Genomic DNA, 26,758 nt, shown 5'->3' with positions numbered 1-26,758 from the left:
ATCTTTTACCCAGCCATGCAAGCTTTCAAAGGAAAATGACAAAATATGATATATCACCCATATTTTCAAATTTCAAGTTTACCTTAAAGGCCAAAAGTAAAGCAAAAGGAAGAATATGAAATCTCATGATTCTGTTGCCTAGAGAGTAATAAGGTGAAGTTGAAACTTTTAAAAGCTTATAGTACAATTGCATATAACTCTAAGAAACTTAGTGTCTATCGAATATCTGCTGTTCTCCAAATTTTTAGTGTAAAATCTGAAGGAAAGAATGGTAATATTCTCAACTGAAGTAAGTTTTTTTTTCTCAACTGAAGTGCCTAACCAGCTAGCATTTATACCACTATTCACCATATTGTAAATACTTTTATTATAAGTTTTTTTTCTCAACTGAAGTGCCTAACCAGCTAGCATTTATACCACTATTCACCATATTGTAAATACTTTTATTATCAGTAGGTTTCTTTATGTTGTTGATGGTAATAATAATCTAATTTAATGTCACGGTCAAGCCAGACACCAAATTGACATATGAGAACCCCTTCTTTGTGGAACAAGGGACCCCTTTTCTCTTTATGTTTGTAGCATCAAGTCTTCTGCAGAAGGCTTTAAGTGTCCTCTTTAGGTGCTTGTTTTAGATGAGCAAGTATTGTGATTTCTTTCTTAAGTTTTAACTTAGGAAAAACCAGTGTTGTTAAAATCGCGATAAAATCGCGATTTTTTCGCCCAGCCGATTTTATCGCGAGTTTTTCAAAAAATCGCGATTTTTTCGAAAAAATCGCGATTTTTTCACAAAAAATCGTGACAGGCGCGGGCAGCGGGCTTTTATATGCAAAAAATCGATTTTTTTTTTAAGATGAAAAAAAATGAATATTTTTGTGCCAAACGATTTTTTCCCGCTTTTTTCCGATTTTTTCCCGATTTTAACGATTTTTTCCGCTTTTTTCCCGGCGCCGATTAAATCCCGATCGCGCTTTTAACAACATTGGGAAAAACACATTAATTAATTTATTAATTAATATTGGCTTTTGGACTAAAGTTCCTAAGGATAAATAATCTAACTATTTAAGTGATTTAGATTTAATCTCCACCATTGATCTAAGTGGGTTAAGATTATGGTATGTTCTATGTTTAGAGCAATTTACTTCTTTTCTTCTTATTAGTCACAGATTAGCAATCATATATACATTAAGTAAAATGCAGATAGAACATTAAACGATCGACAGAAAACAAGCCAAGACAAGAGACACAAGATGTGGTGGCTAGCCAGGGACAAACCCCAATGCGGGGAAACCCTTTGATCAAATCTTCTTTTATCTTCAATAGTTCAGTAGAGAGAAATAGTACAAAATCAGAATTCTGTAATTTTATATCAGCAACAGCAAACCCTAGATCAGCAAAGTCAAACTTGGTCAAACAGCCCCGGATTGACTTCTAGTCAAATTGAAGAACTCGGTCTTCAACAGCAATAAGTAGCAGCCCAAAACAGTCCTCAAAACATGGTCAAAACAGCAGTCAATATATCAGCTCCTGCAGTCAGCCCTAACCAGTCAACGCTGCCCCAAAACAGTGGTCAAACAGAGGTCAACAAGGCTGATCTGAATTGTGGCTAGCAAGAGAGAGACTCCCCACACAAATCCGCAGTCAAGGGAGCCTATACGCTGGTCAACACAGTCCTCTAGCACCCAAAACGTGTTGCTGTACCTTCCTGCGTCCTCCTTCCACGTCACAACTTGCTGCCCTAACTGCGTCCTCTTTCTTCTTCCCACGTGAGAGAGTCTTCTTCCTCCTATGCATACCCAAGAGACTAGGAGAGAGAAGAGATGTGGAGATGAGATGATGAGAAAATGAATCAACCTCTCTTGTATTTATATGATTCACTGGGCATGTGTGCCACACATTTAACTACTGGCCAACCTTGACAATTTGTTAAGTAAATACAAATAAATTCATATCTCCATAAATACTTGTCCGAATCGGATGATCTTTAGATCAATCCTACACCTCTCGACAAGAGGAATCTAGGAAAAATATCAGCTGCCATAAATGAGGTGACCCACATGGAGTTTGGCCCTAGTTGCAAATTTTAACAGTCAGGTCTTCTGCAGAAGGCTTTAAGTGTCCTCTTTAGGTGCTTGTTTCAGATGAGCAAGTATTATTATTTCTTTCCTAAGTTTTAACTTAGGAAAAACACTAATACTTTTATTAATTAATATTGGCTTTTGGACTAAAGTTTCTAAGGATAAATAATCTAACTATTTAAGTGATTTAGATTTAATCTCCACTATTGATCTAAGTGGGTTAAGATTTAATCCTAGCCCTCTATTACTTTGGAGATTAGGGATTTGTGTAAAATTCCGCTTTGACAAACCTCTGATTTTCTTTAGAAATTTTGGAGTTTTTAGTTGGATTTTTCCCAAAATTTTTCTATAGGAACTTGCAAAATTTTTCAAGAGACTAGATTTTACCCTCAAGGACCAGATCTAGCTCTTCTCCCACTTGATTTCTTGATCTAACCTGCAAAAATGAAAATAGAAACACCCAAACCCCAATATATACAAAAAATAAAACTAAAACCCCAACCCAAATTAGACAAATAATTACAAATTTAAATTTACAAAATTATTTACGAAATATACACGGGTTTTCAAATAGATTTTAAGAAAATAATTTTTATGATATTTTTTTCCTTGAAAGAATGGCTAAAACACTTAAGAAAAACTAATGCCCACTATAGGCGAAGCAAAGATTCAATCCACCGTATAAAATTAGAGATCCAAGCAAAGTAACCCTTGCCCATAGTTTGTGAACTTGGAGACCAAGGATTGAGTACTTGCACATACTATGTATTAATAGTATTATCTCAAATAACAATATAAAACACCACATAGGAAGCTTGTCGTCAATACATACCACAGATCAGTGACAAGAACACCTCGAGTTGCACCCCAAAGTCTTTTATTATAGTAAAAAAAATAGTTCCCAATGGGACAATAGTTTACAAAATGCTTCAGCAACAATTTTAGCCAGAGATCAAGATGAGTAGAGACTCAACTGACTCTCTAATTTATAGATAAACGATAAATCCTCAAAATGGAAAAATAACGGCTAATTTTTTTGATTTTTGTCAAAATAATCTTGGTTGTTGATAAACACTTCAAGATCTTTTAATCTTGGCTCTTGATTTCTTATTTTTAAGGGATTTTCGAATTTATCATTTAGTTCCATTTTAATTAGCTCAAGAGTCAAAATTAATTGTTTAGAGCTAAGTTATTCAAAAAATTGACTTTGACTTAACCAACAAGGTCCAAATTTTCTTGAAAAAGACAATACTCCCTTGGTGGAGGATCTTTAAAAATTGATTTTTTTAAGACCCACAAATTTTTCCATTTGGAGAATTTATTTTCCTAAGACAATTTAACATCGACTCTAATTAATTAATTTTCTGGCTTAGGATTTAATTTTATTTTGCCAGAAAAATTAATTAATTTACACGAGGGGATTAATTATTTTTCCAATGCTCTAATACATATGATTTTTCATTTACAAGACTCAAAGAGAGAATACATATTTGTCTTAAACTCTTAAGACACATAACATATCTGCGACTTAATATGATCTATTAAACCAAGTGATTTGTAATAAAATAATTAAGTCAATTAGCTTAAATTATTCTTAAACCACTTTTACATCAGACTCGTCTAAAACACTTGGATTCACCTAATAATCCGACAATAAATTTCACCCTAGCTTTAGGGGTTTAAGCTAGAGGGAAAAAACTCTTCTAATTAGTCGTGTCGAAAAATATAGGTAATTAGTGAGGTTAAAAAACCTCCTAGGATGGAATTCGTTATCAAATTATAGGCTTACCTAGGTTGTTACATAGACTCGTGGTTTTACTAAGATCATTTACAATATATAACTTGCAGAATGGGATGACCATGACACATGGACTATTGATATGCGACCCGATCCTTGTTGAAAAAGTTGGTACTTTTGCTTCCCTGGAACTTTGACAATTTGAGTGCAACAAGCCTAAAACAACTCATCTTCTAGTCCTTCCTTCTTCGCTTGGAGAGAGGCTTTTCTAATTTGACTCTCTTACTTCTTTTCTCACTTCAGATTACTTGACCGAAAATCTCGTCTCCAAATGAAGGCTGAGCTGCCTATATATAGTGGTCTGCCCATCAAATAAGCGGGCTTCTACTAGTGACAAGGCCGACAAGCCTTTCTAGAGATATCTTTAGCCCGACTTGAAGGAGGTGCTTGAGCTTGGCCTTGGAGGGTCTTTTAATGACTCATATACATATGTAACATGCCCAATAAGGGTCTTCCATACATGACATTTACTCAATAGACTTTTATGACATGATGACTCATCCTAAAGGCTCACAACGGGAGCCTTAACTAAAAAAGTAAAATTCCTTGCTCATGAAACCCATGAAACAAGCATTACAAAAATAATTTTATTTTCTTCTTTACATCAATTACATAAAATCATAATTACGCATGTCATTATGAAGACCAAACCTAGTCACACTTTTCAACAATAGCATCATGGAATGAGATTCTCCATGTGTCATATATGACCAAAATTAGAGAGAATGATCCGAAAAAGGACTATCATTCTTCCTATGTCAAGTATATTGATTAGAATTAGAAAGAATGATCTGAAAGGCTCAAAATTACTTAGATAGAGTGTGGCCTTTCAACATCAAGATCATTTAGCATCAAGCCCAAAATTACTTAGATAGAGTGTGGCCTTTGGGGATTCACCATGTGTTAGGTACCGACTAGAATGATGGTGAACTAAGACTTAGTCTTTATAACATGTGTCAGGAAGACCAAAATTATGGTGACTAGTTGATGCTAATGATGTATCATATGTCAGGAGTACCGACCAGAATCATGGTGAGGATACACCATGTGTTAGAGGTACCGATCAAGATTATGGTAGTCATTTGATGCTATCGATGTGCCATGTGTCACAATTATTGATCAGATTATGGTAACTTGTTTTACCGCGTGTCACAATTATTGACCCGATTATGGTATTTGGATTCGTTATAACCTTTTGTTAAAGAAATTTGTCAACATTGTTGATTTATGATAGCATCGGATGTGCTCTAGCCATGAAATTTGGTGGAGAGGCTAAGGCACACGAGATCTCCAAGACTCAGAAATCGTTTGGGGAAATTCCACCCGGATAGAGAGATATTAAAATAATTAATATTTTTAATGGGGTTTCTAAGTTTAAACTTAGGAAAATTAAAATATTAATGTGTATTAATATAATATGGGTGAGAAAGTTCTAAATAACGAAGATCAAACCAAATCTAATCTTAGTTGTTGATTAGGGACTTAATCTCGGCCGTTGAATCGTCAACAGGAAAAGTATAAGAGGAGGCTTGAGGGTCAGTTGGAGACACACCAAGTTGATCAAGAATTCGATTTTCTGGGGCAGGATTTGCTGAGAAATCAAGTTAGTGATCTGTTGCAGCGAGGGGCAATTCGGTAGAAGGCCGAGAATACATATCAGAGAGGCAGAGAAAGTGTTGGAGAGACAACACAGAGCCTAGGAAGGCTAATGCAGAGGCAGCCAGGACTGACGTAGAGGTTGAGGAGGCCAGCGTAGAAGACGCAGAGGGCGAAAGGCTGACGCAGAGGGTGAAGAGGCTGACGCAGAGGTTGTGTAGATACTAGACACTAGCAGGGCTGACGCTAGGCTGAAGATGCAGTGCTGAGGAACTTTCGTGGGGCAGACTGGGAACTGAGAGGCAGATGCAGAGTAGAAGAGGGTGATGTAGTTCCAGAGAGAAGCTTGGAGCAACTTTTGCTGTCCAGCTAAGGAACTGTCGAAGTTGCCGTGGGATTAATCATTCGGTTGCTGGTCAGCCAGAATATCTGTCTCTGAAGAGAGGTACTTCTGCCAAGGAAATTATTTGAAGGGTGAGCCATTTCTGGCAGCCTAGTTGTATTCAAAAAACCACATAATAATAAAACCCTCATATCTGATGCACCGGTTTTCCCGCATTGGGTTTTTTCGAGGACGATTGTCCAAAAATAACAGTGTCCCTTGTGTGATTGTCTCAGTTATTTTAGTTGCTGATATGTATGTGTTAAGGCTGCATTTGTGTTTATTTCGGTATTTATATTTATAAATAACTTATTAATGGAAAGAACAAGTAGGAGATAATAAACCAGATAATGCAGTAGGGATTTCTGATGTGTCAGACTTAGAAATTTCAACATGGTATCAAAACATTGTAGATCACAGGAGGACTGAAGGCACCAACATAAATTTGAAATTTGCAGCAGTAGCAGCTGTCCCAAGAGACAATGTTGTTCTAGAGCAGAAGCAGCAAGAGAAGAAGTGATGCAGAGCCTGTGTCATCATTTCGAGCCAGGAGGAGGGCTAGTGCAGAGGCAGAGAAGGGCAGATCAGACCTACGTAGTGCCCGATCATCTTTCTCAGCCAGGAAGGATTGACGCTGTGGCCAGGAGGGGAAGATTCAACCTTTGCTGGGATTGTGCAGAGCCTGAAGGGCTCAGTTTCATTAGGGAGCTATGGGCAGATTGTGATTTGAGGAGCTGGTGGGACGCTGTTTCTGTCGAAGCAGAATAGTGTCTAAGGAGACGGAACCAAGGTAGAGGGAATCACTACCTTGACGGATTTCTAGCCAAGGAATCCAGATCTGTGTTGCAGTGGCAAACAAGGATTGGAGAGGAGTAGTTCGACAGTTGGCCAGAGGATTTCCAGGAGGGAAATCAGGACTTAGACGGAGATTTCTAGGAGGGGAGTGGAGACTCAGAGGGAGTCCAGAAGAGGAGCTGAAATGACAATGAACATATTAAGGGATCAGGACAGGTTGGACGGGGCTTCCAACTTTGTCATCTGGAAGGCCAAGATCTTGACAAACTTGGACAAACATCGCATCAAGGACTTTGCCTTGAAAACCATAGCTGTCCCAGTTGACCCGAAGGCAAAATGATTGATCCTATATGGGGTCAAAGATCATGTCATACCACATATTGCTGGGAAGAATACAACAAGGGAGATGTGGGAAGTGTTGACCACCTTATACCCGGCTCTTCCGTGCAGAGGAAGATGCTGCTGGAGAATTAGCTGCAGTCATATTAGATGCAGAAGGGAGAGCAGATAGATCCGTTCCTTCTCAGGTTGCAAGAGATTTGCGACCAACTTACTTTCGTGGGGTTTACACCAGATCCAGAGTTTATGGTCAGGACTACTCTGAATGCAGTCTCCGAGGAGTGGGAGACATTTGTCCAAAGTATTTTGGGCAGGGCTACTCTTCCCAGTTGGGAGGAGATGTTGGCAATTCTTCGCCAAGAAGAGATCAGGAGGATAACCAAGATGGGGAGTAGTGGCAAGGGAGATTAAATTAAGAAAGAGGAGGAGGAGGATGCGGCTCTAGCATCTGCGAGACAACAAGGCAAGAGGAAGAAGAAGGACATCTCCAAGGTTAAGTGCTTCCATTGTGGGGAGCTAGGACATTATGCATCCTAGTGTCCCAAGAAGAAAAACAAGGGAGAGGCTTCCGATTCAAAGGCAGCTCTAGCTAAGGCGGAGAAAGAGGTCGAGATTGATGACGATTGTGCCATGAGTGCTCATGTGCCTCTAGAAAAGAGGTGGGGTGATATTGAGTTGTAGTCAGGGGGACTACATACTAGGGGCAAGATCCTTGAGGTACCCAAACTCTTAGATCACATCTGACTATGGGAGCCCTTAACGACAATAACATGATGACAGGTGTCGGGTGGAGCATCAAGGCAGTGCTTAGGTGCAGAAGTTTGAGGCAGCGCAATGGAGGTTGCAGAGTGCGAGAGGTACAAAGGTGTATGCAGCAATGCAGTGGCAACAGAAGGAGCACAAGATAGCAGCAGAGGCAGCTTCAATATCACGAGGCTTCTAGACTGACTGGGATGTCAGTATTTGGGAGAAGTCAATTACCTACTTCTCGGTAACTAAGTTGCAGTTAGCACTGGCAGTGCTACGGGCAGCATGGGCAACATGTTGAGAGGGAGTTGGAGTACAGATGTAGCAGTGGTAGTGCTAGGGGCAACATGGGCAACATGTTGAGAGGGAGCTGGAGTACAGATGTAGCAGTGGCAGTGGCAGTGTCATGGGCAGTAGTATAGGGAGCAACAGTGTAGGGGATGTGAGGCAGCAGACCAAGCATCAACACAGGTACTGGTGCGGAGGATCAGTGTGATGTTTGAGTGGTGGAGCATTACTAGAGCACATTCCTCGCTAAGAGGGAGTGTTGATTTGTGGTAGCATCAGATGTGCTTTAGCCATGAAATTTGGTGGAGAGGCTAAGGCACATGAGATCTCCAAGTCCTAGAAATCGTTTGGGGAAATTCCACCCGGATAGAGAGATATTAACATAATTAATATTTTTAATGGGGTTCCTAAGTTTAAACTTGGGAAAATTAAAATATTAATGTGTATTAATATAATATGGGTGAGAAAGTTATAAATAACGAGAATCAAGCCAAATCTAATCTTAGCCGTTGATTAGGGACTTAATCTTGGCTGTTGAATCGTCAACAGGAAAAGTATAAGAGGCTTGAGGGTCAATTGGAGACACACCAAGTTGATCAAGAATTCAATTTTCTGGGGTAGGGTTTGCTGAGAAATCGAGTTAGTGATCTGTTGCAGCGAGGGGCAGTTCGGCAGAAGGCCGAGAATACATATCAGAGAGGCAGAGAAAGTGTCAGAGAGACAACACAGAGCCTAGGAAGGTTGACATAGAGGCAGCCAGGACTGACGCAGAGGCTGAGGAGGCCAGTGTAGAAGATGCAGAGGCAGCGTAGAGGCTAGCAGAGCTAACGCTAGGCTGAAGAGGCAGCGCTGAGGAACTTTCGTGGGGCAGACTGGGAGCTGAGAGGCAGACGTAGAGCAGAAGGGGGTGACACAGTCCCTGGAGGGTGATGCAGTTCGAGAGAGAAGCTTGGAGCAGATTTCGCTGTCCAGCTATAGAACTGTCGAAGTTGCTGTGGGATCAATCATTTGGTTGCTGATCAGCCGAAATATTTGTCTTCGAGGTACTTCTGCCAAGGAAATTATCTGAAGGGTGAGCCATTTTTGGCACTCTAGTTGTATTCAGAAAACTGCATAATAATAAAACCCGCATATCTACTGCACCGGTTTTCTTGCATTGGGTTTTTCCGGGGACGAATGTCCAAAAATAACGGTGTCCCTTGTGTGATTGTCTCAGTTATTTTAGTTGCTGATTTGTATATGTGTTAAGGCTGCATTTGCGTTTATTTCGGTATTTATATTTATAAATAACTTGTTAATGGAAAGAACAAGTAGGAGAAAATAAACCAGATAATGCAGTAGTGATTTCTGATGTCTTAGACTTAGAAATTTCAACAAACATGAGAGCATCTAGATAAGAATTTGAATGCGATGGATCCGGAAGTAAATCTACATAAGCATCTAGATAGTCATTATGAATACCTCCCTAGCTAAGAGGAGTGTTGAATTTTGTAGCTATGGTTGGTCTTCATAATTTATATTTTTCTTCTTGATATGTTTATAATGATAGATGCAAAGCATGTTCTTCATGTTTGTGTTGAAAGAAAAATTAAAGTCATGTTTTTCATGTCCTTTGCAAAATAGAAAAGTTTAAATTTTGAAAATTAAATTTATTGGTTCCAAATTAGCCATGTTAGCCCTCCTCCTAGTCAAGTCGGCCCCAATATAGATGCACCCATTCAGATAGCCAGTCTACTATATATATGAGGCATTCAACCTCCCTTCAAGTACACAATTTGGATCTTTTGTTCAAGCAAGTAATTCGGATCTCCTGAGGCAACAAGATGAGACAAGTCTGAGGCAGATAGAAAGGATTTCTCCGAGGCAAAGAAGAAGCTGATCTAACATAGAAAAGAAGTCGATCTGAGGCAGAGGAGTCACCTCTGAGGCAGAGTTCTATTTATCTCAAGGATGAATCCGAGGACGAATTTCTGAGATGATGAAGGCCGAATTTCTGAAATGATGCAGACCAAATCTCAGAGGCATGTTAGAAGACCAAATCTGAGAGGCATGTTGCAGGAGCGAATTTCAGAGGCATATTACGGGACTGGATTTTCTGAGGAAAGTATAGGACCAAATTTTTGAATGGGCAAACTTATGACTTGACTAGGAGGTAGTGGACCAGGTTTCACCAAGCATTCTTAATGACTAGATGATCTAGGTATGTGTCTTGTTGAACTAAAGAATTTCCCCAAGGAAAAGGCTGCTGGGTTTTCCCCCATGTGGGGTTTCCCGGGGTAAATGTTTGTGTTCTTGTGTGGTTGTCTCTTTATGATCTTACTGGCATTTTGTTCTACTGTTGATATCCTCAGTGTAATTGCTTTATGATAAATAAGAATGCATGAAAGAATTAACCTAAGTAGAAATCGTAAGAAGTAATTATCAGTTTAGAGAATACTTCGAAAAATCAACATGGTATCAAAGCTATGGTGAAAAAACAGCCCTGAAAAAGAGTCATCTAAACCATCTTCTAGGGATCTTCTTGTCAACTAGCCCTAGATGCCCTAGTTCAAGAATCAAAGGTCAAGAATTGACCTCCTGTTTGAAGAAAAGCTACATTTTGCCAAGTCACAGAAGGTTGAAATTCTGGTACTTGCAAAATATCTGTCTGTGTTAAGGACAGCTGAAGGTTTAAACCTCAGGTCGAGGAAACCTCAGAGCCTATCTCAAAAAGAATGAGGATCATTAAGGATCAGGCTGCAGATCTAAATATAGTCTCTGTCCCAACATTAAAGGTAGAAAGTCCTTGTGAATGACCTCAGAGAATCCGAAAAATCTGAAATGATGGGAGAACCTGCCTACAATTTTGTTTTGATTTATAATTTGTTCTTGTGATACAATCAGGTTAAGGTTTTGATCATGTCTACAAGGATCAGTGGAGCTTATTTTGTTTATAAGGATATAATCTTGTGATGAAAGATACACTATACGAAGTCTCTGTGACTAAGGCTGTGAATCTAAGGTCAAGATCTGCATAAGAAAATTTACATTCTATTCACTACTGTTTAGGCAGAGTCTAGGAAGAAATGACATCAAAGTGTTGTGTAATCCGTGCCCTAATAAGGGTCTATCCAAACAATGAAAAAGGAGCTCTATGATTGTTCTATGTACGGCCTCAGAACTTGAGACAGAGGGACAAGAAATATATACTGTATAACCAAAGTTCCAAGACCTCAGGACTGAAATTCAAGAAGGGCTTCAGACCGAACCTCAGAATCTGAACAGAAGTTCAAAAAGACCTCAGGCCCTGTTGCAGTAGGTCGAAATGTCTCAGAATCTATTACAGTAGACCGAGAAACTTTAGGAAGTCCAGGAATTTCAGGAAGTGGCCTGAAGGAATCCAAAATATCTCTATCTGATGAAAAGCCAGTTGTGAAGTTTACTAAAAGTTTATGGAAGGCACTGAACTGATATAACTATGACAAGTTTGAAGTACCTCATGCTTAAGTTCTCTTTGAGATTTGTTCTGGCTTTTAGAGCCAATAAAAGATACTAGTCATACTATTTAATAGTTTGAAGAATTCTAAGGTCTCCATGCGGAAGATATTACAGTGATGGGTTGTTCAATAATGAAGTATGAGACCTGAGAACTCAGACCTATAAAGTGACTAGCGAAATTATAAGTTTGCGAATGAAAGGACTGTAAGGATCCTTGAAGAAAACCTTGGGGACAGTTATGAACACTGAGGGAGTCCTTTTCGAATTCATTGGTGAGCTTTACAAATAATCTTCAATCATGATGATATATGATGTGGCATGAAAGTTATGGTTGTGGCTCAAAGCTTGACAACCCCACTGAATAATTTTGTGCGTATATTGAATCTGGAATCTGATAAAATTTCTTCCTTTATCTTATCACTGCTCTTGACTTTCACATATTCTCAACTCATTTAGTTTGAAAAAGACCTACAATTATTAAATGGCAGGATTAAAACAATAGAATTACATTTATGAAAAATATAAAAATATTGAATTCATTTATCAGACATGATCAGTAATGTTAAATTAACACTGTAAACATGTTGCAGTGCACATTTTGCACGTCACTCACATCATTGACACCATAGTGTAAAGTGGAGAATCGCTTGTTGGTCATAAAACCCCTCTATGTAAATGCTCCCAATCCATGATTGATTGGTGTCATGATTAGCTTTTAATGATCTTAATGTATAGGAGTTGTGGGTAGCAACCTCTTTTAATGAGGTCTTCCAGTTTTAAACAACTTCCTAATTATCTGGGAGTGAACCTCTCACAAGATCCACTGATTTAGGATCTTGTCTGTCTTTTTAGAGTGTAACATAGCTGATGATCAATAACTTGATTTATTATGCTATGTATGAGTTTAATAAGTCAAGATTAGGAGATAATAAAATATAATCACCAATAAAACCAGTAAAATATTGGTGACCATTGCATACGAGTAACTCTGTTGTACAGTTTTCAATATGAGTGGTGAAAAGTACATTCAATTTTCCTTTCATTTATGTGGAGATTATAGTGTCCTATACTGAATGTCAGAATGCTGGTTACAATCTTTTAAATGTGAGTTTGACATTTTAACTGCTAGTCATGTTTCTCGTGAAGGATGCCAATTTTCAAGATTTGCACTGATAACACACTGTTCGCTGAATAAAGGATTAACATATGGCACAGAGAATCCTAAGTTGATTTTTGATGAATTACAATACTACATTTTACAACCCTTGTTGCTGTCCCCTCTCATTAGCAAAATATTTACTCACCATATGGAGTTACTATCTTACTTGTATGTGTGCAAAGCTCTTTTAATTTATTTTTTGATGCATTTATGGAGAAGAGTGGCATGGTTATTATAATATTATTTACTGAAATAATACACTTCGGCCCATGTTTGACCTTTCCTTCCAAGTTGTGTAGTAGAAAAGAGTTTTGTGTGTGAAAGTTCTCTGAAATTGTGTAAGCCCTTGCATTAGGTATGTCCTGTTTTTGGGTCAGATACTTGTGACAAGGAACAAATTTTTTGATGATTTCAGTGGTTGCAGGGCCAGTGTTATCAACTGCTACTGGAAGAAAACAAGACACTGAAGGAGGTGGTCCCATTCAATCCAGGTAACTATCCAGAATAATTTTCGTAAAGAACCTTAGTATTGTCGTGGAAAGGTATTTCTGCTGTATCTCGTGTGACATTGTTTTCAGACTAGATATACTCTGTTCCTAATGCTTAGTGGATTAATTTCCAATATGCTTTGTTTCATTTATGGATTTAAGCTTGCTTTTGGTCTTACTAGGCTGTTGTGTATAGAGACAATAATCATAAGTTAATATTAATATTGGTAAACCAGTAATTAATAATCATAATAATACTAATAAAAAACATGAAGGGTGCTACCCCTTCACAATTGTGACTAGTCAATGAACATATATACTGTCAAGAGAGTTATTGTAAACCCATCATTCAATCATTGTTCAATACATCATAGATATTGTGATACTTTTGTATATCACAAGTGTGCTTGTTACAGTAAAGCTTGCAGTTGAAGCAAGTCAAGGGGTTTGCTTTGAGCATGCATTAGAAAAGCTGCTTTCTGGTGGTGCAGGTGTTCATTTTTGAGTAGTTGCAAGAGGTATTCCACAGCTACCTATGTCAGCCAAGAAAGGAAATTTAATTTAATTTTAAGATGCTAAAGTTGGCCCCAATTGGCCAAGTCGGCCTTGTTACCCACCACCTGTGGGTAGTGTATATGGGAGATTTTTTTTTTCTCCTAGATGGTTCTTAGCTGCCAACCAACAGCCCCTTGCAGCCCCCAGATAGCTCGATGTGCCATTTTCTCCACCACCTGAGCCAGCCATGTGGTCCCTTGTCCATTTGTTATGAATGTATGTTGGAAGGTGGGCCTCCCGACCCCAAATTTATGGCTTTTCATTGGTATAGTTGAGTACTTTTCTTTACTTGTCATGGGAACTTTTGGGCATGAATTGGTGGGGGGATTCGGCAGAAAGAGTGGGTTAGGTATGTATTCTTGTCTCCATTTGCTTGATTTCGTGGTTACCCTTGTATCCTAGTCCTGTGGGATTTCCTTCATTGGCCATTAGCTTTATGGTTGGCCCTACATGGGAAATCCTTATTTTGGTTGTGTGGTCCCGCTTCCTGACACCACTTACATTACTCCCTTTCCACTCATTTGAGCCCCATTCATCTCTTTTCTCGTTCGGGTCCACATTTGTCCACTAGGTCCACATAGGGTTAGCCTCCCCCTCCCCTTGTCCACACCTTGGGTCGGGCTTGAAATGATGCCCCAAAGGTTGATGCAGCTAAAAAGAAAGTGAAAAGCATAATTTGGCCACTCTCAAACAGGAAATGTACCACAAAATGTAAAGGATGGCTGGGACATACAAATTTAGCACGTGGTCAAAAGCCGAGCATGAGCTCTACCCCTTAGTCATGGCCATAACCTTGGTTCCTATGGGCCCTAGATGAGGCCCCGCCATCTTTAAGGAACCCATGATTGTCCCAACACCTGGTGGGCGATGAACTGCCCCACCTCAACAGGGTATCCACTACTACACATTACACATCATGCTCTCCATCCCCTGGAGTCTCAAGCAATTGTGAAGAAAAGAAAATCAATCAATGGCAAAAGGCATATGAAGAAGGGTGGAAAAACAAAGGCCGGGGTAACTCGTGTACCATAATTTGCTCCCTCCTACACTCATATACCTAGGTGTGGGTTTCTCTTGTTATAGCTACCCAATGTACCTTGACATGTGGTTTGGATGATTCCCTTTATCCTCGCTGCATTGCATCATTATATCGTTTTCCACCTACCTCTGGAAAGATGTACCATGGACATGCCACCCTCTTTAGAGGTTGAAACCACCTAATAGAGTCCTTGGTTAACCCCTTTTTTTGAGCTTGGAGACACTTGTACTTGCCAAAGCCGACTATGTAAGGGCATGCCACCATGAAGTGCCCCATTAATCCCATTACTTGTAAGCATTATTGCTTGATTATTCTAATGATTTGTTGTATTGAAGGGCAATGGGACGCATTGGATCTTATGCAGGATTGCAAGTGGGTCTTCATTTAGGTCTTGGTCTCCCTATACGAGGTGCTAGATCTCCAGAGGGTCACATTGGCACTTGTAGGGTGAGCTTTGAGAGCCATGGGTCTTCACCATAGCAGATATTCCCTGCTAGTTCTTCCTTTGCCAGCAAGTGCTTCTGTTAGCTCCTTTTCCTCATCTTGAGAATCTTCCTGACTCGAGGAAGAATTTTTTACTTCCGTTGGTTGAAGAGGCTTAACCTGCGGCTCCTCTTTTGACTGCTCCTTGGAAGACACCTCACGAGATTTTCTGAAAGCCCTGTCCTCCATGAACTTTACATCTCATTGAACTACTCCAGGGCCCTTACTTCTCAGGGGTCACTCACTATTCATATGGTGAGGGTTTTCAATGTTATTCCCTAAGCGCTATAAATAAAAGAAATATCTGGTGGTATAAAGTCCAAGTATAAAGCTCCTCTATCTGGTCTCAAGCTTGAACATTAGGGTATCCTTTCCAAAGAAAGAGTCTATCCTTATGCAAGGTATACAAAGATGAAATCCCTATCAAAGCTTTAACATACTCTTTCTCATAGCCAACTCTCCTAATCTCCTCTCTGTGATAAACCCCAAATAATAGGTAAGTCGTCCCTCCTCTAGACAAGTCACAATGAATGCAAGTAACAATCTGAAAACAAGTAATCTATTTCCTGCTCCCTGGAAGGTAGATTCTGTATGCCTTAGCGTTCTCGCTATATCCCACCAGATATCCCTTTTCCGCAGTTTGATCCAACTTCTTCCTCTTTTCCTCTGGTATGCGGTAATATGCTAAACTCCCAAATATCTTGAAATGATTGATTTCAGGTGTCTTCCCTGTGAAAACTTTCTCTGGAGTAATCTTGCCCAACGCCCGATGAGGAGTCTTGTTCTGAACATAGACTGCTGTGTTGCATGCTTCTGCCCACAGGAATTTCGACATATCCTGATCGTACATCATGGCCCTAATTGCTTCTACAATAGTCTTGTTCTTTCTCTCTGCTACTCCATTCTGCTCCCGATTGTAGGGAGCTGTCCATTTTCTTCTGATGCCCTCCTTAGTGCAAAAATCAGTGAAGTCCTTATCGACGTACTCTCCACTATTATCTGAGTGCAAAACTTTTATTTTCTTCCCAGTCAGATTCTCCACTAGAGCCTTGAACTCTTTGAATCAACAAAAAACCTCGTCCTTGGTTTTCAAAAAATAAATCGAAGTTTTCCTTGAGTGGTCATCAATGAAGGTAAGGAAATACTTAGCACCACTGAGAGCTTTGACGGACATAGGTTCGGAGATATCTGAGTGTATCAATCCTAGTACACTTTTGGCCCTGTGTTTGCTCCTAGGAAATGATGCCTTGGCATACTTTCCTAGAGTGCATCCTTTGCATACATAATCTCGTTTTGTACTCAGATCCGGAACTCCTCTTATAGTGCTCCTGAGAATTCTTAGAGCTCCATGGTGCAAATGACCCATTCTTCTATGCCATAGTTCATTCAAGTCCTTGTCTCCATGACTGCCTATTAGTGCCATTGGTGATTTTAGTTGTAATCTATACAACTTGTTACTTTTGATCCCGATCTGCACTTTCTTTTTTCAGCTCGGGTGTTTGACGTATACCTTCTCCTTGATGAAGTAGACATCATAGCCCTTGCCATGAAGTTGCGACACGGAAAGTAAGTTCATCCCCAATCTTGGTACATGCAGCACATTTCTAGCACATAACCATTCTTCCGATTCTGTTTGAAAAACTATGGTACCCTTCCCTACTGGAGTACACTTTGCCTTGTTCCCCATGGTGATCTGAAAGTTCATCTTCTCCTCTCGATATTCTGAGAAACATTATTTGATTCCCGTCATATGCCACAAGGCTCCACTATCTTTATACCATACTTCTGATGATGCAGAACTAGTCATACAAGCCACTTCTTCTTCTAGCCTGGAAACCTACATAGAGAAATCAAAGTCTCTTTCTCTTGTGCAAACTTCTGAAAATCTGTGCGAGTCCCCTGACGTGGATGCCTCTGCATCGTGGTCTCAACACATAATTGATTTTCCCTTCCTGTCTTTGATTACTTGCTCTGATACCATGTGAAAATTCTATCACTGCAACATCTGATTTACTTTTCCTACTTATTCTTCAATAATTTATGAAATTCCTTCAATGAACATTAAAATAAATTTTGCTGCAAATATCACACTGTAATACAGAAACAAACACATGTACAAGAATCAATACATTGACACAGATATTTTGGACAACAGTCCCCGGAAAAACCTAATGTGGGAAAACTGGTGCAACAAGGGAGGATTTTATTTATTCAACAATTCTTTAGTACAACAGAGTGCCAAACTGGCTTACCCACAGAGAGAAAAAAAAAACTCTCCAACACTTCTCCCAGTCCCAGCATCAGCGTGGCTGACATCTGCGTGGTTCCTAGACACTTTGTGTCAGCCCCTGCTTGACTGTGTCAGCACTGGGCCTCTCTGCGTCACCCACGCAGACACTCTAGTGACTGCGCAGTCTCCTGCTACCTTTGTGTCTGCCTGAAATGCCCTGCATCTGCCTTTCCTGCCTCAGCGTTGGTCTCCAGTGGCTGATCCCGTCTCTCTGTTTCGTACTCGTTGCTTCTTGACTGCTCACCAGACCACTAGTTCGGATTTCTTAGCTAACCCTGCTCTAGAAATTGAACTGACTGGTCTCCCTTAGTGTATTCTCCAGGTGAATCTCAAGCCTTCTCTTATACTTTTCTCGTTGACAAATCAACGACCGAGATTAAGTCCCTAATCAACGGTGAAGATTGACTCTGGCTTGATCCATGAATTTTGGACCTTTCTAACACAGTTTTATATTAATTCACATTAATATTTTATTTTCCCTAAGTTTAGACTTACAGACTCCATTAAAAATATTAATTACTTTAATATCTCCCCAACTGTTTAGAATCTGCGCAAATCATTTTTGGGTATTGGAGATCTCATGTGCTTTAGTCTCTCCACCAATTTTCGTGGCTATAGCACATTCGATGCTACCCCAAATCAACATAGGAAAATCCTAGGCAACAGAGGAAGATGAAGGTTGAAGTAGTGGAGCAATGAAGGTTTTCTTATGTTAAAATTGGACAACTAGGTCCAAACTCCATGTTCTGATGCTCAGATTAAGAGCCTAATATTTTTGTTGGATTCCTCTTTCTGAGAGGTGTAAAATCCATATAAAAATAGTCTTAATCCGATGAGCAGAACTTATATTTTGAATTTATTATTCTTAATAAATTATATGTGCAAGGTCAGCCGTTTTGTAATGTAGGCTCACATGGCCAACAGATGTGTCACACACCCTCATTGATGGATATATATACAAGAAAAGTTGGAGAGAATTTGAAGAGAACTGAACTCACATCTTCCTCTCTCATCCTAAAATTACAAGCTACCAGGAGGGTTGTTGTGACACATGCTGGGCTGGCTGACCAAAGGAGACTTTGCTGGTTGAAGCATCCTGTTGACCGCGGAAACGAACACATTCATTTTTCTTGTTACTGATTTGTCTTCTGTAAGATCTGCTTATATGTTCTATCTGCATTTTGCTTATCTACTTGTATGATTGCTGTGAGAAAAGTGAAATTGCTCTTAGCATAGAACATCTACAAAACTTTACATGGTATCGGAGCTGAGGTGAAGACAAACTCTATCTATAGCAATCATCATCGAAGAAAATGGATTCCTCTAAGCTTGAATTCAGGGAGAATGACAAGCTGACTGGAAGTGATGACTTCCATGCCTGGAAGATGTTATTAGATCTCCTCTCCACTTCTTGGGTTTTGAGAAGGAGAGTCACAAAAGGAATGCGTTGCCCTAGTTTGATGATGCAGTAAGCCGCAGTCTCAAAGGAACAAAGAACAGCAAGCCACAGTCAATAGGAGTTAAGGAGTCATAGATCAGTGGGTCGAAGAGATTTAAGGTATATGAAGCGAAGCCGCAATCTGGTATATAGAACAGCTGAAAAGGATTACACTCAGGAGCTAATATGTCGGTCACAACTATATATTCAGATACGTTGGCATATTAACACAGCAAAGAAATAAGTTCTGAGGAAACATGTGGAGACCACACACTTTGATCGTTGTCATATAGCACACTGTCATATAATACAGGGAATGAAGATATTTATTAGAACGCAGTCACGCAAGCCCTAGATCCGGTAACGTGGTTCATGCTGTAGCACTCAGACATGTAATACGCTCTCCGAAATCCACTTACAGTTATACGATATAATGGAAGGACATTGTAATGGAACGCTGTTAGCTGCCACTAATATATATGAAGCCTGTAGGTTAGAGGAACAAAACTCAAGTTTCCTGAATCTACATACAAGTATACGCTGGAAACGCTGGATAATCAAAACACTCATAAGCATTGGACGTTGGGAAAATGTTGTACGCTGAGCAAACTCTGGACAGTCTTGCATATATGCTGGACAATTTTATAAAAGTGTTTATAAGCGTTGGACAATCTTACATAATCGCTGGATGCTGATCAATAATATATACGCTGGTCGAGAATGCATATAAATTGTCATATGCAACAAATGTATGAGGCTGACACATGGGAAACCATATATACATATACGCTGGTAAATGAGCCGAATCGATGAAGTGAACGCAGTCATGATACGCTGCTCCTGGAGGATTATACTCACATCATCGGAGTCATATATGCTGATATATATATACGCTGTCATGAAAACATTTCTCACGCTGTTTATGAAAACATACAATGATGCCCTAGCAGCAGTGGTCGCAGTAATGAAGATCGCTGCAGTAGCCGCAATGAGGAAGACATAGCTGCAGTATTTGATTCCTTACGCAGTTATGGTGACAGTTAATATGTTACGCAGCAATGTGATACGCTTTTCATATATATGTTGATACGTTGGTTAATCTCTGGTAAATCCATGTACAACGCAGTTATATATGGAATGTTGTTAGTCGCAGAAGCCCGCAATTGGATTATATATGGAACGCTGTCAGCATATACGTAGCAACTATCCTCTATAAGCTGTTATCTATACGCACAGAAATTGAATACTACTTACGCGCAGTTCTTGAAGACTCACAATCTGTCCCTGAATCTTCGGGTGGTGAAGGAACATAAGATACGCATTACTGTGGGCTAGGGTATCCGCAAACAGTGACTCAATTCTTTCGTGTGATCCACACTATAGGAAGGAGGGTACAAACCTCTAATAGCTGTAGGATCTAGATGCTATCGTAGTGTTTGGATACAGGCAGACCAGATCACGTATGACATGATAATGCCTTCTCACCTCAGGAACTAGGCATACTTGAAGAGGCATGAAACAGAAAGACAGACTTGGCATAATGGCGAGACACAGTATAGTATGATATTGAGAACTGTGACCCCTTACTATTCTCCCTGTCTTGGATTAATGGAGATCACAATGATACTTAAGAAGCAACCTTAGTCTCTGCATATTAGCACAATGAGAATTAGTGATAAAGGTTTCAAGCAATGTCAAGTGCTGCTGTAGTGATGACAGTGATAGTTACATTCTCAGCATAGTGGAAGAAGTTGTGTCAAGAATGATCAGTGACAAAGTCATGATCTAGTTCTTGTAAAGATCTTGATCTCGTTGAAGATTCAGAGATCGCCTTTGTGGTAACTTCTAAGGGACAGGCATGGGCAACACTATGTTGAATGAGATCATGAGCAGCATGATGGATAGGATCATGAGCATGGGCAGCATGATCATGGACAGCTTGATGTTGAGAACAACTCAGTGATACTTGGATGCAGCATTACATAATGAATTGGCAGCATTAAGACACATGGGCAGCATAATGTATGAGGTCATGGACAACATGATGTGTGGGCTGCACAATGATCATGAGCAGCATGATGATCATGGGCAGCATGATGGTGCTACACAGTAAGGTGCAGCAAATGGACGAGATGCAGCACGATGATAGGTGAAGGAGTCACCTTGAGAATCATTTGAAGCAGAATGTCTTCAAGTGATCTCTTCATTATAGGAGATGATCTATGCTTAGATCTAGAGAAAGTCAAAGGGTTGACTTCTGTTCCAAATGTACTCTCTCTCTCTCTCTTTCTCTGCTGAACTTTGAAGATAAAAGAAGATTTGATCAAAGGGTTTCCACACACATTGGCCATCATGGCTCAGGGACACCCTCGAAGATGCTGAGGGTCATGCTGCCCCAAGGGGAACATTCCGAGAAAGCAAGAAGCCGTGTAGATACCAAGGGTATCTAGTTGCCATGAGTACTATTATACAATCTGAACCTGGATCTTTTAAGGAAGCCATCAAGCATCAAGTCTGGAAGGATGCTATGCATGAAGAATATGAGGCTATTATGAAGAATGATGTCTGGGATGTGGTCCCGAGACCGAAGGACAAATCTGTGGTCACCGCTAAATGGCTCTACAAGATTAAACATGGATCTGATGGGAGTGCTGAAAAGTTTAAGGCAAGATTTGTTGCCCGTGGCTTCTCTCAAAAGGAAGGAATTGACTATGACGATATATTTGCACCTGTGGCTCGATATACCACCATCCGATCCATCATAGCCCTTGCTGCTACGCAAGGATGGAGTCTTCATCAGATGGATGTCAAGACTGCTTTTCTGCATGGTGCAATAAAGGAAGAGGTGTATGTAGAACAACCTCTGGGATTTGAAGTTCAAAATCGAGACACTTATGTCTGCAGGTTGAAGAAAGCCCTCTATGGGTTAAAGCAAGCACCCTGAGCTTGGTATGAGAGGATGGATAGTTACTTGATGAAGCTGGGCTTCACTCGAAGCAATGCTGATCCTAACCTTAACTTTAAGGTTGAGGAAGGAAAGCCTCTCATTCTAGTGCTGTATGTGGACGACCTCTTCCTGACAGGTGATGACCCTCTCATTCATCAATGTAAGAGGGAGCTTGCTGCTGAGTTCGAGATGAAAGACCTAGGACTGATGCACTATTTCCTAGGCCTGGAGGTCTGGCAGAGACCTGGAGAGATTCTCCTTTCTCAAGGAAAGTATGTTGTGAAGCTTCTGGAAAGATTTGGGATGGTGGACTGTAAGTCCGTGTCGACACCAATGGAACTCAACTTTAAGAAGTTGAGTGGCAGCGCTGCAGGGCCTATCTTGGCCAATCCTACTGAGTATCGTCAACTCATAGGAGCTTTGATGTTCTTAGTGAACACCCGTCCGGACATATGTTTTGCAGTGAATACTTTGAGTCAACAGATGGTTGAGCCTCATCATTTTCACTCGGTTGGTGCCAAGAATCTTTTGAGATATCTTCGGGGCACGATAAACCATGGGCTGAGATACACTGCCGGGAGTGTGATACTCCGGGGATATACTGATGCCGATTGGGCTGGCAGTGTGGTGGATCGTAAGAGCACATCTGGATGTTGTTTCAATCTTGGTTCTGCTTCGATCTCATAGATGAGCAGGAAGCAGAAGTCGGTGGCTTTGAGCACCGCGGAGGCCGAATACATTGCTGCTAGTATGGCCTGTTGTGAAGCAGTTTGGTTGAGGAAGCTCTTTAGTGAGCTGTTCCAACATGTGCTAGATACCACTGTAATACTCTGTGATAATCAGAGTGGGATTCGTATGACTGAGAATCCTGTGTTCCACGACCGATCCAAGCATATTGATATCAGGTACCACTTTATCGGGGATATGGTACAGCGAGGCGCTGTAAGGCTCGATCATATAGGAACTGATGAGCAGGTCGCGGATATTCTCACTAAGCCCCTGGGGAAGGTCAAGTTCCTAACCTTCTGTGAGAGTCTTGGTGTCGTGGAAAGACCCTATGATGTGGGTCTTGTTGGACGATGAGCTCTGGGAGCTCTGGGGGGCTTTGGGGATAGCTTCCCGGAGCTATAAGCACTCATAATGCTTCTGCCCCACCCTTGTGATTATTGAGCTGGTTCGCCACTCATTTAATCTGTGCCCCGTATGCATCCTACCCATTGAGTTCAGGGCTCATGGGAAGTACCTCTCATTTGGCCAATGAGGTGTGGAAAAGCTAGAGACTATTAGCAAAGACTGATGGACGCATCAGAGATTGCCGTACTCTCTATCTAGGATGGCATGGTCCAACCACTTGATCTGGGATCAAAATTTGTGAGGTCTGGGACCTCTGGACTGATTATGTCAGTCGGGGAATGATGTCTTTGTGACTGACCCACTTCTGTTCTGAAATAAAGAAGCCAGCAAAGCAAGTTTCGGCGGGATGACCCACGATGTTAATTGCACTAATAGATGGAGTTCTCCCTAGTTGAGAGGGAGTGTTAAAATTGGACAACTAGGTCCAAACTCCATGTTCTGATGCTCAGATTAAGAGCCTAATATTTTTGTTGGATTCCTCTTTCTGAGAGGTGTAAAATCCATATAAAAATAGTCTTAATCCGATGAGCAGAACTTATATTTTGAATTTATTATTCTTAATAAATTATATGTGCAAGGTCAGCCGTTTTGTAATGTAGGCTCACATGGCCAACAGATGTGTCACACACCCTCATTGATGGATATATATACAAGAAAAGTTGGAGAGAATTTGAAGAGAACTGAACTCACATCTTCCTCTCTCATCCTAAAATTACAAGCTACCAGGAGGGTTGTTGTGACACATGCTGGGCTGGCTGACCAAAGGAGACTTTGCTGGTTGAAGCATCCTGTTGACCGCGGAAACGAACACATTCATTTTTCTTGTTACTGATTTGTCTTCTGTAAGATCTGCTTATATGTTCTATCTGCATTTTGCTTATCTACTTGTATGATTGCTGTGAGAAAAGTGAAATTGCTCTTAGCATAGAACATCTACAAAACTTTACATCTTAATTTTTTTTTTTCGAAATTTGCAGCAAATCGAAAAACCCAGTGAACAGATAAATGGTAGCCTAGAAACTCAAAAAAAAATTTCAGAAAATTTTGATTTAAAGTCATGTATCCCTTTGCTTCAGATTTATTCCTGAAACCCTTTTAAAAATTCCCAGATCTAAGAATTTTAAAACTCTTGAACTACAAAAATTTGAATAATATCCCTGCAAAATGATATTGAGGCTAGATCTTACCCTCCAGGGCCTAGATCTGGCTTCAAACAAAAATCTTCCTTCAAATCTGCAGCTGCAAATAAGAAAAACAAAATACCCAGAAACGATATACACAATGATTAAAAAAAACCAAAACACAGTTAAATTACAAAAAGTATACGCTGAAGGCTCTAAGTAGCCAGATCTATCATTATGCTGCATACGAATTAAAAGATTTTTTAAATTTTAGAGGTGCTAACTCGAAACCCTTTGTGCATCACCAACAAAAATCTTATGATAAGCCAGGAGCTAATTTAGTTGGGCTCCTCAGAAAATACGGATTGGGAGTTGGCTGGTCCAACTGAAAACATCCCCTAACGCCCGATGATCTAAAATCAAGATTTCCCTGCAAAACTCAATCTAGCCATAAAAAATAGAGCGAAAAAATAATAATAAAATTAAGTCAAATAGAGATACCCGCTATTACATTCAAAATTTAAATTATTACTCAAACCCCAGCGACTGAGCAAGATCGCTGTACTCAAATCACTCTTCAGAAGCTATGATCAATGGCTTTAGAAAAAATTATGCATGAAAACAACACATCTTACAGTGTTCCCATGAAGAGTAACACCAACGGAATTTAACCCTAAAGTCTTTCTTTATTATCCAGAAAAAGATTACATCAGAGCTTCTTGCTAAGCGCATGACTCAGAGATCGGATAGATGAACTGACCAATGACTTCCTATTTAAAGATAAATCTTCCAATAGCTAGTTCAAGTGATCTTTGTCAAGGCAATCTTGACCGTTGATGAAGATTGAAATTTCTTTTAATATCATCCTTTGAAATATTTAAATATTGAGGAAATTCGAAATTTTTATTTAAATGCATTTCAATTAACTCAGAAATAGAATTTTTGAGTTAATTTCTCCAAAATTTTGACTTTGAGTTAACCCCCAGGGATCAAAGGTTTAAAATCTATAAAAAAATTAATTTTACCTTTTAGTCTTGGGACCTTTTAAAATTTAATTTTTTTAGGACCGACGAATTTTTCTTTTGGAGAATTTAAATTTACCAAGGACCTAGAATTATTTAAATTTTTGGCTTAAAATTTTCATTAATTTTGGGCCAGAAAATTTAATTAATTAACTTATGAGGGGATAAATTATTTTTCCAACCCTCAAGACACTTTACATCATAATTGTCATATTTTTTACATCATAAGGGAGAAAACCCATTTGTAATAGACCCTCATAGACTATCCATTTCCACGACACAAATATAATCCAGCAAACCAAACAATTTGTCATAAAATAATCTAACCAAATAGTTAGGATTATTCCCAAATTACTTTTACATAGACTCGATCTAGAACACTAGGACTCGCCTAAGATCCTAGCGACAAAATCCATTCCAGCTTTGGGGTAACACTGGAGGGGAAAACTCTGCCGACCATCGGAGAATGGATCGATGAGACAAAAAACCTCCCAGAATGGAGATCGTCACTAGAAAGGTAGGTTTATTTAGGTTGTTACATACATGACATTGTTCTGCTGAGATTATTTACATCATATATATGCATAATGGGTTTACATTATAGCATGATGATTAGGTTGATGATAATAACTGGACGACACAGACACATCGATCACGGGCTATCCTTTTTGTGAAAAAAAGGGGTGCACTGCCATGGGTCGTTGACACGTAGTGGTCAACATCTGGCTCTACTTGGGGACATGTTGCTGCACCGGAGGAATGTGAGAATCCAGAATCTGCATCCACACAACACACAAGATAACATAAGTAGCGTCCATCCAAAAATCATCATATAATATTAAGCACATGAAGGATATACGCTCTTCATTTATTAACTATCCTAATAACATGAAAACATAAATCTACCTACAAAATAAAATACTGAAATAAAAGAGTGTAGGGTTAGGAATACAATGCAAAGGATGCCCCATGGCATCAAATGCGTGTAAAAATTTCTGTTTTCCCACCCCGGTTTTCAGTTTCACCTTATTTCTCCCATGTAGTTAAATGCCCATTCCCATAACCATACATTTAACAGACTGAAAAAATAAATATTGCTGAAAACACAAATTCTGGAAATTTTTCAGAATGCTGGAAATTGCAGAAATAAAAATCAGCAATTAAAAACAGCCATTAAAACACATTAAAACACTGATATTTTTGGTCAAATTGACCCTGGAAAAACCCCCTACAACTCTTGGGGAAAACCAGTTTGAGAGCTCTTCTTTATTTCTGAAAATTGTCTTTTTACAGTGAGAATTATTCAGCAAAAAATCAGCAAGCAAATTTACAACTTATCTCCTTTCCCGTGCCTCACAGCAATCTGGAAATTACAGCAAACAGGACAGCAATAAATGCTGTACGACCTCCGTTTTGTGTGCAGAAAAATCAGCAAACTGCTCCTCGATTTTTGTGCAAAAATCTGCCTTTCACTATGTGCTGAATCAGCTGTACAAATCTGCTCAACTGCTGCCTTGGAATGTGTGCCAAGCTGCTGTCTCCTTCTCTTCCCTGCTCAGAAATCTCTCTTGCTCTCTTGCTC

At 39.8% G+C, this 26,758-nt stretch overlaps 1 protein-coding gene across 5 annotated transcripts in view; it reads left to right on the top strand.

Annotated features, from left to right (window-relative positions):
* Positions 1 to 26,758, top strand: part of LOC149163197 (uncharacterized) — a 242,518-nt gene that overhangs the window by 181,249 nt on the left and 34,511 nt on the right. For 4 of the 5 annotated variants that reach the window (XR_016261975.1, XM_089437564.1, XM_089437562.1 and 1 more), the window contains one exon: positions 13,075 to 13,150. Coding sequence is in view for 4 of the 5 variants with exons in the window: in XM_089437564.1 (XP_089293690.1) it covers positions 13,075 to 13,150 (76 nt within the window). In the remaining variant the exon portion in view is untranslated. The remainder of the gene's footprint in view (positions 1 to 13,074; positions 13,151 to 26,758) is intronic. The other variant, XM_089437563.1, reaches the window with a different exon arrangement.

The sequence above is a fragment of the Pinus tabuliformis genome, chromosome 5_2 (assembly GCF_031772625.1).
Source record: "Pinus tabuliformis cultivar Carrire ecotype Pingquan chromosome 5_2, CPIR1, whole genome shotgun sequence".
Taxonomy (NCBI): Eukaryota; Viridiplantae; Streptophyta; class Pinopsida; order Pinales; family Pinaceae; genus Pinus; species Pinus tabuliformis.
The sequence above is the reverse complement of the archived record's forward strand: the minus strand, read 5'-3'. Positions and strand labels throughout refer to the sequence as shown.